At 33.8% G+C, this 14,026-nt stretch overlaps 1 protein-coding gene across 18 annotated transcripts in view; it reads left to right on the plus strand.

The window, feature by feature from the left end:
* Csnk1g3 (casein kinase 1 gamma 3) overlaps positions 1-10,533 on the plus strand; it is a 112,594-nt gene extending 102,061 nt beyond the window's left edge. For 13 of the 18 annotated variants that reach the window (XM_004854471.4, XM_013075746.3, XM_004854474.4 and 10 more), the window contains 3 exons: positions 519-625; positions 1,060-1,083; positions 9,423-10,533. In XM_004854471.4, the coding sequence (XP_004854528.1) occupies positions 519-625; positions 1,060-1,083; positions 9,423-9,477 (186 nt within the window). In that variant the 3' untranslated portion in view covers positions 9,478-10,533. The remainder of the gene's footprint in view (positions 1-518; positions 626-1,059; positions 1,084-9,422) is intronic. The other 5 variants (XM_004854477.4, XM_021266270.2, XM_004854476.4 and 2 more) reach the window with 1 other exon arrangement.
* The last annotated feature ends 3,493 nt before the right edge of the window (positions 10,534-14,026 follow it).

Consider the following 14,026-nt stretch of genomic DNA (forward strand, 5'->3'; position numbering starts at 1 on the left):
GATTGGATATGGGGTTTAATTCAAAGAGAAAACATAGTGACTTCTGCATTTGAGAATGAGTAATGTTGCCATTTATTTAAATAGGCTGTGTGAGATGGTGACCTGAACATGACTACAGATTAAAATGAATGCTGCATGGGAAGAAGCAATACTAAAAGTTCATTAGGGAGGTAATTTATGATGTAGCAATAAACCAAAGACTGTAGGTACACGGAAGAGAATTGATTAAGACATTAGTGTAGAAGTTAGAGTTCAAAAACATAAAGGAGATAGAAGACAGAAAATTTTAAATGGAAATAAGTTAAAAAGCACATATAAGATGATTTTGATCTTTAATAAAATGCTAGTCTTATTACTATATTCAGTTAAGAACAACTACCTACTAATTGTTTTGTATTCCTCATAACTTTCTAATTTAAATACTTTAACCTTTAATTATATGTATGATGCATATGTGTTTTATATATATCTATATATATATATATGATATGTGTATATTTTTTCTTTTTTTAAAACAGGTTGTAAGTTCCACAAATGGAGAGTTAAACACAGATGACCCCACTGCAGGACGTTCCAATGCACCCATCACAGCCCCTACAGAAGTAGAAGTGATGGATGAAACCAAGTATGCATTAGTTTTGTCTGCTTTTAAAATTGTTTTTCTTCAACTATGCATGTGTGAGATTTATTGTCACATACAATTATAGGTGCATGCCATATAAGTGGTATATAGTACTTACTTTAATCATTAAGTTTAAGATAGTGTTATTCTAGTAAATATTTTAATACAGAAATATAGTTGTGTAAGAACTGGCTAAAATTCTCATTTAAAATTACCCCTTTTGTCTATATGCATAAGAAAAATTAATTTATAGAATGCTGCATGCTTTACTATTAAAAAATTAAAATTAAATTATTGCTGCTTGGAAAAATGAAGCATGAAAAACAACGTGATTTCATTGTGGGCTGTTTCTGATGATCTCTCTTCTCTCTCTCTCTCTTCTTTGTTTTTTGTTTTTTTCTTTTCTTTCTCTTTTTTCTTTTTTTTTTTGTGTATAGCTGCCAGAAAGTGTTGAACATGTGGTGAGTTCTCAAGCATAGGCAGGCAGAAATAGCTCCACTGACTCTATAATTGAAAGTATTTGCTATTAACATTAGCTTTGAAAAATAGAGGAGCTCTTTTGCCTGCTGCAACTATTTGCTTCAAGTGACGTAGATTTGGAGGCACTTTTTAATTGTGTAGATGGCATGCCAACTTTGCTTGTGCTTGCACATTTGTTTTGTAATAGAGTTTTTATTTGATATTTTAAATAGAAAAATTTTAAGCTTTCTTTTTTGTTTGTAATTATTGACTACAGATAGCAGATCCCCTCTTTCCATAGTATCACTAAAATATTCATTTACTAATCAATTATCATTGTCATTGAATACAGTATTGATAAAATTTCATGATAAATATAATGAGGAGAGTAATGTAAAAATCTTTCACATAATTCCTGATAATTGCAGATATTATGAAAAAACAATGATCTTACTACTAATGGTAGAGAATTTAAATTATTTTCTGACATTTGTCTTTAGTTGTAATACTGTATTTAAAAGGCTTTTCTCAGTTTCACAACAAATTTTGAGTCAGCCTTGGTGTGAATAAGGGAAGTTGTTTAATTTATTAAATTTTGAAACATTTTACTTATATCCAAACATTATATAATTTGCTAATAACGCCCCCATTTGCTGGATGCAAAATGAGGAAAGTTTTCTGAGTACTTGTTTTTAAAGAGCAGTAATTAAGTATTCATTTTCATTGGTTTTGACTCGGGAATTTATTGACAGTGTGACCACATTTAGTGTATTTCATGATGTAACTAGCAGTGTACTAGTTAGCTATGTACTTTTGTGTTTTTAAACAAAAGTAGAAATACCAGCTTATGTTTGTGAATTTTAGGTACAGTTATGAGAGGACAGTTATGAAAGGACAGCAGTGCAGTTGATGAGAATGCATATGTCCTTTACAGTTAGACAGAGGTTGTAGAATATTACTTCTGCCACTTATTTACTACTTTTCTTAAACTTGTTTCTTTTCCTGAAAATGTTGCTAAAAATATCAGCCTCATAAGTTATTGAGAAAATTAAATGTGATAAATCTCTGATATTTTTGTCTTGCACACAGCAGGTACTCAGTATCTACTGTTATCCCTATTTATTTCTTTATTAACAGCTGCCGGTGACCTCTATCATTTATGTTTTTTCCAGGCTTGTGCTTCTTCCATTTGTGTTTCATATTTTATTCCCATACCTACATTCTTCTCTGGGACTGGCCCTGCTGTGTTCACATCCTTCTAGAGACTTGCTTTCAATCTGTATTTATCTATTTGATGTTTCAACAGTTATACTGCTGGGATTTCAGAAATACATGATACTACTCTTGCTCTTAGATTACAAACTAACAGGAAAGATTTCAGTTGTTATAGCATATATTAATATATGATACATATTATTAAAAACATAAAAAGCTTAGAATTTATAAAGAAAAAGATGACTTCCCAACTGGGATGATTGGAGAGCACTGTGTAAAAGTGGCTCTGAGAGATGACACTGTGGTTTATCCAGTTGAGGTGGGCCTAGGGACATGTGTTTATGGGTTTGTGGGTCTCTGTAGGCATTGAAGGATGAAAAAGAAGAAAATGACGAGAAGGCTATTCCTGAAGGCACTGCTCTGCCCTTTTCAGAATGTCATGTTCATATTTCTTGACATGACACCAAGACCCTTTATAATTTTCATAGTTTGACCCCTTCCAACCTTTCTAGCTCATATTTTCATTCCAAACCCTATAGTCCATTAAGCTCAGTCTGACTTTGTTATAGTATTCTATTTATGTATCTTGTACCTCATGAAACATTCTGAATTTCTTGAAAACAAGACCTTTTTAATCTTCATATCCCTAGTAGCTAAAACGTACCTCCAAAAATTATTACTAAATCTAAATAATGTGCAATATGTATAATGTGGACTATGTATATGATGGACTATATCATATGACAATATAAATAAGAGAAATTGAAAACATGCTAGGTAACAGAAGCCAAACACAAAAGGCCACGTAGGTGATTCCATTTCACTACACTGTCCACAGTAGGCACAAGAATGAGATGAGCATTTTGCCTGTGGCAGGGAAGAAGAGGATGGGAATCTTTATGAATGATGAAAATGTTTCAAACTTCAGTTGTGGTGATGGCTGTACAACTCTTGGAATATACTACACACCACTGCATTAAACACTTAGAAGGCTAAATTTTATGTAAATTATATCTTTATCAAGTGGTATTAAGGGAAAAAATGATAGTAACCCATGATTTTAGCGCAACTTAAGGTGGATTATAGGATTCATCAAAACTTCTCTACCCCTTCATGAAAACCACTCAAACACATACGGTTTTGTTTTTCTTTTAATTAGGGTAATTCATAACATATCAATAAGTTCATTAAAAAGTTTCTTATATCCTTTTAGAGTGTAATTAATAAATGTGACCATAATTCCCTTTCCCAGATTGTATCATATTCTCTTTGGTTACTATTTGAAGAGAACCTGCTAGGAACTTGAGAATTCTCTTTCAGGAATTATGTCCTTCTTCCTTATGAGGGACCAAGACTCCTCTTGCCCCATCAATTAAAATGTAATCTATGATGGACATTTTAGTATTTTCAAGTTTCCTGGCACCTCACTGGGACACATATGTCATTTGCAACTGAAGGAAAATATTCTGTCTGCTCATATATGAAATGGGCTCTTTGTTAGTAATGGGATTTTGCCTTATTTGTTTACTGTATTGAGAATGTTATTGCATGGTGATACAAATGATAGTGCCTTCATCATTCCACCCAGGAATTTAAGTCAAGCCTTTCTTTACATTAAACACTTACTTTTTAAGTAGTGTAAAACCCATCTTTTTTTCTTTCTCTTCCCTTTTCCTTTCTAATATTTACTAAATAAATTATTGTGTATTTAATATGTATATAAATATATCAAGGCTTACATATCATTAGGGAAGACCTCAGTGACTTTTATACAACCCTAGCTTGGAATTACAGTCATGTGGGGAGTATAAAAAAAATACCAATACTTAGATTATGTTTTCAGAGTTTCAGATTTAACTACTTGGTTTGTGATGGGGTCTACTTTTCAGTATTTTAAAAAAGCTTCCAAGATGACTCTAAGGAGCAACCAGTTAGAGAGGAACAAAGTTTTTAGAGAACAGAGTACATACTTCTAACTGGGAACTTCGGAGAGGTCTGCATAGGAAAGGATACATTTTCAGTAGTTCTCTAACATGAGTATGAGATGAGTAGAAGAATTCAGAGCAAAGAGGTTGAATAAAGATATGGATTAATAATGTAGAGCAAGGTAGAATGGAGCAAGATTGATGAGTAGCCCATGTGAATATAGAGAACTGATATGCCCAATCCCAGAGGGCTTTGGTAGCCAAGTAAAGAAATGTAGACATTATCTTTGTCAGCACAAGGAAAGCAAGCTGTGATGATTTAAAACCAGGAAACATTATAATCAGATTGAGCCTTAGGAAAATAAATTTGGCAGCAGTTATGAGGCTATGTCACTTCCTGGCATTCATCAAATTGCAGAAAGTAGTTTAAGATATAAATTAGGTTTTCCTATGAATATAGATAGAGAACTTATATTTTAGGTCAGTAGTCTCTAGTGATTAAATAGTTGTTTTAAAAATGTATTAAGATAACAGTCTGGGTCTGTCCATTCAGTCTCTTAAGTGTTCAGGACTTTGATAATCTAGTCTAGAGTTGTAAAGATTAGCAAAACATAGTATATTTCCTCAAGAGATCATTTTAGTGAGAAAGAGAAGCATTAAAATTATAGTACAAAGTGATAAAAATTGTATAACTTGTGTTTGGGGGATGGTAAATGAATTTTAGATGGCCATATTGTAAAGATACAGAGATACAAAAGACCTTGTGATATTTTCTAAACATGGCAAGTAATATTTGCTTTAATTAACTTCTTTTCCTCTTTCCCTTCCTTCCTGGTGGAAGATGAGACTGAGAGGAGTATGGAAATAAGATTGAAAGCCAAATTTTGGGGGGTTTTTTTGGTACTGGCGATCGAACTCGGCTTCTTGCGCTTGTGAGGCAGGTGACAGCACCACTGAGCTAAAGTCCCCAGCCTGAGCCAAATTTTGAAGGAGGCAGATTAGAGAGAAGATTGACTTAAAATGGGAATTCTGTTAAAAGACTCTAATGAATAGTAGAGGCAAGATGAAAGCTTCTGAACTAAATCTGAGCAGATGGGAAAGTTTTGCAAGTCATCTCAGACTGCAAGACAGATGAATTGCATGTGGATGGGAAGGATGAAATTGGAGATGAGGATGGGTCCATATGTTCCCACAAGGAGTCCTTATGTGGATGGTGTTACTCTCTGATCTGAATTACATTCTTGCTCAACTAAACAGTTACTCGTTTTTCAAAAGCAAGAGGTCCAAAGACATGAAATAACACTTTTTAGGTATTACTTTTAAGTGGAAAAAATCTTTTGTTAACATATAAAAGTAGGTTCTTTATTATTAACCCAGGTCAGGAAAAGATGGGTTCCAAAATCCTAAGAGGAAAATACAGTTTCTCAACCAGAGGATGAGCCAGTGAGCTATTGTAGAATGCTTAAGTAACAGCTTTAGATGCAGACAGGAAAACATGTTTCAGTTTTTGAGTGGACTTGGGAGAAAGAAATGTATAATATACATCCAGGAATGAAGTGTATAACATAGATCCAGGAAAACAAAGCAAAGTCTAGAAGGAGAAAAATGTAATGACCAAAAGGGAAATCACAATGGAATGATAGGAGCAATACCTTGGCCCTTATCTTCTATGTTTTCTGAAGTGTTCCAGACTTTAATCTATGATAATTTCTTGCTTCTTGCCTAATCATGTTTAAAGAAACAGCCTTAGAATTTATCAGAAACAAAATTTAATATTTATTTCCAAAGGATTTTAGACTGGAGATGTACCTTTGAAATGTTAGGTTAGCTACTGAATGAGTATGTCAGAACATGAAGCTGACTTGTGAGAGCATGTTGGCTTCCTGGGACAACCTAAGGAATTACAAAGAAAGAGCCAAGGCGGCAGGCAGCATTGACAAGAACTTGATTTAAATGTTTGTTTTGGTAAGCTTCAGCAGTTTCTCCAGGGTAGTCACCAGTTGTCTAGATCTGAAGAGTATGAGCCAATGTGTAAGAAAATGTAGTCTCTGAGCTGCCAGAGCAAGAAGAAAAGAACTTATTTAAAAATTTTATAGGTGTGGATAATTTTCTAAGTTTGGGTAATTGAATTTACTAATAAAAACAATGTGCTCATGTAGTCTGCAAAAACTGTTTATGTGCTAATTCCTGGAATCCTTGCTATTATTTGCAGTAATTATTAAGATTAACTGGTTCCTTTAATCCCTCCCCACCCCCTTTAACCATGCCAAACACTAAAATAGCATTGTTTCTTTTTACACATTTGCCTAAATCTTATACATTGAAGGCATGAGTCCACATAGCATCTGTTGTGTTCAGGTATAGAAAGGCTTGGTCCTCTTCAAATCTTTAGCGGTCTGAAGGCTATAGAGAAACTGGAAAGGTACCCTGGCAGTTACATCTGGAGAGTAGTGCTGCTTTTTTTGTTGTTGTTGTTACTGGGGATCAAACTCGGGGATCTTGCGCTTGCGAGGCAGGCACCAGAACCACTGAGTTAAATCCCTGGCTGAGAGCAGTGCTTCTTAACTTGGGGATTTAGACTCTTATAAAAATCTGGCATTAGCCATTTTTCTTCTGAAAAGTCTCACATAGGCACTAAAATAGTCAGTGACGTTTCACTAGAGTTTGTGACCAGTAGATAAGAATTCTGGATTTAAAACATGCTTTAGAATTTTGACAAGTTTTTTTTTACTGAGTTAGTTGCATTTCTGAGGCAAATCATTCAATTGAACGTGTACCAACTTTAATTTGTTGAGGTATATCTATGAGAAAGTCTTTATAAAGCATTCATTGTAGTATGAAGAAAGATAATAAGTATACAAGTGAAAGAATTTCAAAGTGGTAGTGATGAGAGGAAAATAAACCCGTAACACAATAGAGTATTATCAAGCAGTATTGTTTCAGTTTGAGTGTTTGAGTACTGGAGATAATTGAGATGAGGTAGTTTATTAATCACTAAGACTATAAACCAGCTGTTTTAGAAATGACTGTTGAATTAAGAAATCAGCCACAGGTTAAAATACCATTTTACTTGTGAACTTCTGTAGGTTTTTATTTTGAGTGTCTCTGTAGTTGGTTACATTCCTATCACATAAAGCAATGCTGCCCTCTGGCGGTAGTCACTTTAATAGAGTGCCAGTTTTACTTTTGCAAAACTGTTGTAAGGGTATACAGTATAGGGGGATTTATTTCTGAAAAAATAGATGTCACTTTTTAGTTGTGTTTGAGTAAAGGACTTCTACCAAGAGAATTCATTTAAAAATTTTACTCAGTTTCAAATAAATGCTCGCCATGGTTTTCTGAGTTCGATAAGCTATGTTGTCAAGAGAAAAGTTAAGACACGAGAACTTGACTCTCAGAACTGGAAGCAATGCTGGAAAAATAAAACAGATGTTGTGAATTACTAATAAAAGTGTGGAAATCCTAGAACTTGAACTTGTTCATCAAAACTTCTATTACATTAAATCTGTTCTAAAAATTTGTATCTTAAAATCTTTTTAATAGAAAACAAATTTTAAGAATGTACTTTGAGATTTGAAATAGCAAGTGATAGTATTTGAGAACAGTAAACATTATTAAATATTACATTAAGTAATTAATCATTAAATAATGTTTAATAAATAATAATTAATACATTTCTATTCGAATATGAACAGATTCTTAAATTTAGTATTGCAAATGTACTGTTGTAAATATTTGACCCGTTTCTTCTAAATACCAATTTTTTTATGTTTTACCTTATACCACGTGAATGTACATTGAAGCTCCATGATATATATGCTTAGCTTGCAGATCTTGAGTTAATATCCTTTTATAAATCTGGATTGATAAGAGTTACAGAAGCATCTTCTTAAGGTCTGAATTGCCAGCTTTTGGTGATAGACACAAAGTACACATGTGCACACTGGACATCAATGAAAAATTCTAAGAGAGGCAACATGTTTGTGTGTACCAAAAATAAATTGAAGTTCACTAGTTAGAGGTGACTTTTAAAGGTTGCTTTAGTCTTTGTTTTAAAGAGACTTCACTGTGTGTAGTGCCTGTCGTGTTAGATGCTCTGATAATGTCTTACTTTTCTTGTTGCTGAGACAAAATCCCTGACACCCAAAGTTAAGGGAGGAAAGGTTTATTTAGCTCACAGTTTGTAGAGGTTTCAGTCCATAATTGGCTGGCTCAAAGCCTCAGCAACTTTTTTCTGCCCCTTTTATATTCCATCTAGGCTATTGGGATTAAGGTGGTGTCAAACCAATCAATGGACTGATTTAGTACGCACACACCCTTAATCCTAGCGCCCTTGATCCCAGCACTGCACCATGAATCAGTCACACACTCTAGGTCCAGCCACCTCAGAAAAAGCCCCACCCATGACCTCATGAGGTTTTGGGGGTACATCTAGACCCAACTATAACAGACTTTTTTTCAAGTACAGAAGATGAAAAAAGCCAGACCCTCACACCTTTATTTGAAGGAATGCTAGACTTTTAGGATGTGATTGGGGGAGGGTGTGTGTGGGGGGGAGTAGAGGAGGGAGAGAAAAAGAGATTGATTTTCATTTTTAGCTTTTGGGATAAGTGCTCATCAGTGATTCTCATTAACTTTCAGTTTATACCAGCCTCAGCATCATCCTGTGGCAGCTATGATGTCCTGCATCTTACCATGCCTAGGAGAATTTACTGTGAGAGTAACTAATTGTCTCAGGAATCCTATCTAGATTTTTTTCACCTAGGAATAAAAATGAGGACTATATTGTTTCAAATATATAGTTTTTGAATTACAAAACTGAGTCACCTAAAATCCTAGTAGTTTCGGCAGTCGTATAAATATCAGGAAGAAAGGGAGAGACTGCATGGCCTGAACTTATTGAGCATCCAAATAAAGTGTCATTAGTCAGCTGTATTCAGAACACCATAACTTCTCAGGTTCTTGGAGCAAGCCTTTTTAATTTAGTGGCTCCTTTTTATGTTGTGTGGAATGTCTTGCTGTAACTAAAAGGCATGTTGTAACAGTATAACTTTGCTGTAGACTAATATATATGCTTCACTGGTATGTTCACTGTTTATATTATGCTAGCTTGTTGCTTTTTATAACCATTTAGGTTAATATGATTCAGCCTTTGATAATTTTAGTGCTTTTATGATAAATAATATTTCCTTCATCTGCAGGTGCTGCTGTTTTTTCAAACGAAGGAAAAGGAAAACCATACAGCGCCACAAATGACTCTGGAGACAGGCAGATCATGGGGAGTTACTTAAGTGTTCATCTGCTGTCTTGTGATTAAAATCATCTCTGTAGTGACCACATATATTTTGAAGGACTCACTCTTAGAAACAAACATGTCATACTTTCATACTTCATTTTGTGGTTGTCTTAAATTCATATTTTTTTTTTCAAATTTAACTTTTATGGAAGCTTTAAAGTTTTGTCAAAACATGAGTGCTTTGCCCATCAATGAATGGAATGGACCAATGAGGTAAATGATGAATGCAGTTCTATAGGACATTTTTCAGAAGCTCTTCTCCTGTTGTAGTGAGTAGTAGTACAGTATCTTGTCAACTAACTATATACCTAATTTGGTTTTTATATCTTCTGTAAAAGCATAAACAAGCAGAATTTTCTTCCTAGTGGATAATGCAACAGAGAAAAGAGCTCCCCGATATTCAAAAAGAAAAATGTTATTCTTTGAGAAGTTCATATTTTGTGACATCTGCATTGATATCAGTATTACTGATGGTACTGTTATTCATGAGTCATTTTAACATTCTCTCTGTGAAATCGTGGTACAGTCACTGCCCGGAGGTACTGAGGAAAAAGCTCTGTGGGCTTGGCAGATGGTGGTGGTAAAATGAATCACAAGAAGTGTGGGAAATACAAGCTCTGCTTTTGTTGCACCACTATGTGAAGTACAGTGTTGCAGAAGTGGCAAAAGTGCTTATTTTTAAAAAATATAAAAATATTTGTATAATGTAACTTTATGCTTCCAGACAATAATGTACCTTAATAGCAAGAAATGAACTTAATTGAGAAGTGATACAAGGTGAAGTTGTTTTTTTAAAAAAATACACTAAGGAAAATAAATGTGAACCTTGTTGAAAGGTATAAAGTTAAAGCCAGAGGAGATCCCACTGAAATCTACTGCTGAATAATCACATTTCCCTTTAGCAGAAACCTTTGGGTGTACCATGCAATGGTGTCTGTTTATATTTTGTTCTTTGATTAAAAGAAAGACCTCCAGCAATAAAAACTGGGTCACTCTGTTGCCCTCTGTGCACATTACTCTGTTGTATTCAACTTTGCTAGTTCTCTGGAATTTTCCTATTCTTTAGCATAATTGTAACGATTGAAAGATATTTTGAAGAGGATGGGTCAGGTGCTTTGCCTCCATAGTCTTTTGAAGTGCCTGCATATGAGCAACGTAACAGTTCTGTAAAAAAGGAAGCCCATTCCACTTTACAAGCATGCTTTGTTTTAAGCCACAAAGACACAGATGTACTTTTGTCACATTCTGCTGGCCAGAATTTTCAAGAAGGATCAGAACAAAGAGACTGTCTGGAAAGATAATTATTTTGATCAAATCTCATGTTCATCTTTCATTTATGAAAGTGTTGCTTATTTCTTCCATGCAGTCCTTATTTGTCTTTAAGTGTGTACCCCCAGGATGCTTATTTATTTTTATTGTCTCAAGGTAACATATAAAATATATATTAAAGTAAATGAATCACATTTTTTCATTATTACATTTACAAGGATTTAATTGTACTTTGTAATTTATTTTTCTTACTAGCTAAAAGTTCAGTGCTTTGTTTTTGATGATTTAGGCACTCATACAAACACCATAAATCGGGACATTGTTTATCTTTGTTGCTCTGAATCCTATGAGTGATCTTTTCTTCATTTTCAAGACCTACACTCACCCTAGAAAACATTTGCTGTATAATTTGGTCAATCGTTTCCATTCTGTGTATTTGTATACTGTCACAATGTCTTAAACCACAGGAGTTACATACTGAGTTTTTGTTTTTGTTTGCTTTGAGCAAGCTAGATGGATGTTCTGGCCATTATAATGTGAAACCACTTCTTTCTTTACAGTATTTGACCAAATTTGTGTGTCTCTGATATTTGTAAATACATGCAATATCTGTATTTCTTATCATAAACCTATTTAGTTTTATTCTCAGTAGGGTTTTTCGGACTGTACAGTGTTTATATGATCTGAACTCCTTATACATAAGAAGGTGTGTATATTAATCCAATTATGGACTTAAATATTTTAAAATATAAATACCCTTATTTGCTGCAAAGACCAGTGTGTAGACATTTGCTTTTTAGCAATATTTTTAAGTGCTCCATTTTAATGCCAAGGAGTAAGTCTTTTGGCAACACAAACTGGTCAATAATAGGTAATGCAGGTATGTTCAGGTTAGACCAACAGTGTTTTGCATTTTTATGGTTCTTTTCTGTCAACACTAATGAAGTCAACATTGCCTGAATGTCTGAATAATGAAACACATCCCTGTTTAAAAGTATGTAACTGAAAAAGAAATAAAAAATAAAGGTAGTTTTTCTAAACTTGCTCTTTCCCCTTTCCTCTAATCATGAATAGTGCCATTCTCTATGGGAGGAATTTCAATAACTCAGTTCATTTAGACTGTTATATGTGGGAAGCAGAGGTAAAGGAATATGCTTTTGGTTTTTTGTTTGTTTGCTTGTTTGATTTGGTTTGGTTTGGTTTTGCTTTTTGTTGGAACACATACCAGGAAGGATCTAAGATGTCTTTGTTTTGTTCTGTTTTACATTTCTCTAAACTACTGAATAGAGCAATTAGGTAAAGCTATCTTGTAATAAACTAAGATAGTTAAACAATTTTACTCCATTTTGAAAATGAAATCTTACTGCTATATTCTTAACTCAGCATTATTAATCCAGTTCTAAATGAATAATTTAAAAATCGTTGCAGATAGCACATATTTGGGGCAGTATCTCAGTTTATCATTATGCTAGGACCTCACTCTACTCTTTTCATTTTCCATGTAAATGATAAAGTGGCTTTTCAGAAGCCTGAGACATTTTCCCTACTGGCTTAGTAGGCACAGTAAAAACAAAGAGCCATTTTTCTCAACAGTTCCAACAAAATCCCAATGCTGCCATTTCCCTCCATTGGTTTACATGCCCAGTGCAGAGAGAATTACTATGGAAAAGGGAATGTTATTTTCTCAAAGATTTCCTGTCATGGGTCCTCCTTTAGAAGACACTTGGACTAAGAAATGAGATTGAAGAGGTTTTACCCCAAAATAAAGGATATTGTAATCAGAAGGAGAATGAATAACTACTGGGCAAAATAAATAGAAATTGAGGCTCTTTTATATTTATGCAATGAGAAAACAAATTTCCACAAATATTTTATTAATGAAATTCAAAATATATTAACACTTGAATGCACTTTTATAATACCAGTCTAATGTTAAGTCTTAATGTTAAGAATTTAATTATTTTGAAGGGTTAATATTTAATTTTAACAGTTTAGTGGTTTTTGAATTAAAGAAAATTTCCTCTGCAGTATTATTGAGGTTCAAAAATGCAATTGGAACTATAGTTAAGTTTGGATAATCAGTGCAACTTTGTGTTAGGTTGAAGATCTTCTTCTTTAAACCTGACAACATGGAGATTGTGTAGACCAACTTGATGTTACTTGCATTTCATACAGCATTAGTTATCAAAGTGGCTTTATTGCAGTGTGTCACATGAAGGTGCTATTTTATTTTGCATTGAAACTTCAGTGTTGAATTTATGAAGAAACATTCTCAAGTCTGCAGCAAAAGCAAATTTCCAAACCCATCCAATATTCAGAAACAGTAACTGAGTGTGATTCTTCTTATTCATAATAATTTCAGTCTTTTTCCAAGGTAAAAATAAAAATAAAACTATGCCTATGCCATCAAATTGCTGTGTAGTTGGGCCAGTCAGGATATTCATCTTTGATTTCTGATAAAACTTAACAGATCTTATGATAGTTTAAAGGATAGTTTTCACAAAATACCTACTGGTGGATAGCACAGTGTGTAACTATCAACTTCAAAGCTTTGTAGATCTGTTCAGCTGTGTGTGTGTGTGTGTGTGTGTGTGTGTGTCTTTCCTACTTCACCTATATTTCTGCCACCATCGCTTGCAAAATAGCAGATTCCATTTCAGGTTGTACTGAATTGGTAATTTCTTCTTTAAAAATATTGTTCCATGTAGATTGTTCTTAAAAAGCTCATTTCAATCTTAACATTGATTTCTTAAGTAAACAATCACTAGGCAGGATTGGTAACATCTGCTGACTCATCAGAAGCCAAGGAGAACTTGAAATCACTTGCTTATTTTTAAACTGATGATTGACACCGCAGTGACCTAATGTCTTCAAGCAAGTGTTAATGCTAAAAAGTTAGTAGTCATAAACAAGTTTGTTTTCTATGGACACACTTTCTGGCTGCTGCAAGAAAACACAATTAATTTGAACTCACCATTAGTAAATAGCTTTTTTGTTTGGCTAATAAGCCACTTAGTTACTTTGCACTTTTATTCTCATTTTTTATGTGTGAATAAATTCTGCTGTGATGACATGTTTTAGTTGTCTAATTGTTCTGACTGTTGCTTTCTAGTTATTTGGAAATACTGTGAACAGCACTTACTGTACTAATGTTGACGTATACTATAGCACAGCTAAAGTATGATTGCATAGTAAATACAATGCTTTGCCATGTAATTATATAACAAAATAGTCCACATT

This window comes from Heterocephalus glaber, unplaced genomic scaffold (genome assembly GCF_053883595.1).
Source record: "Heterocephalus glaber isolate CG9 unplaced genomic scaffold, H.glaber_assembly_v1.0 deba00001463, whole genome shotgun sequence".
In the NCBI taxonomy this organism is placed as follows: Eukaryota; Metazoa; Chordata; class Mammalia; order Rodentia; family Bathyergidae; genus Heterocephalus; species Heterocephalus glaber.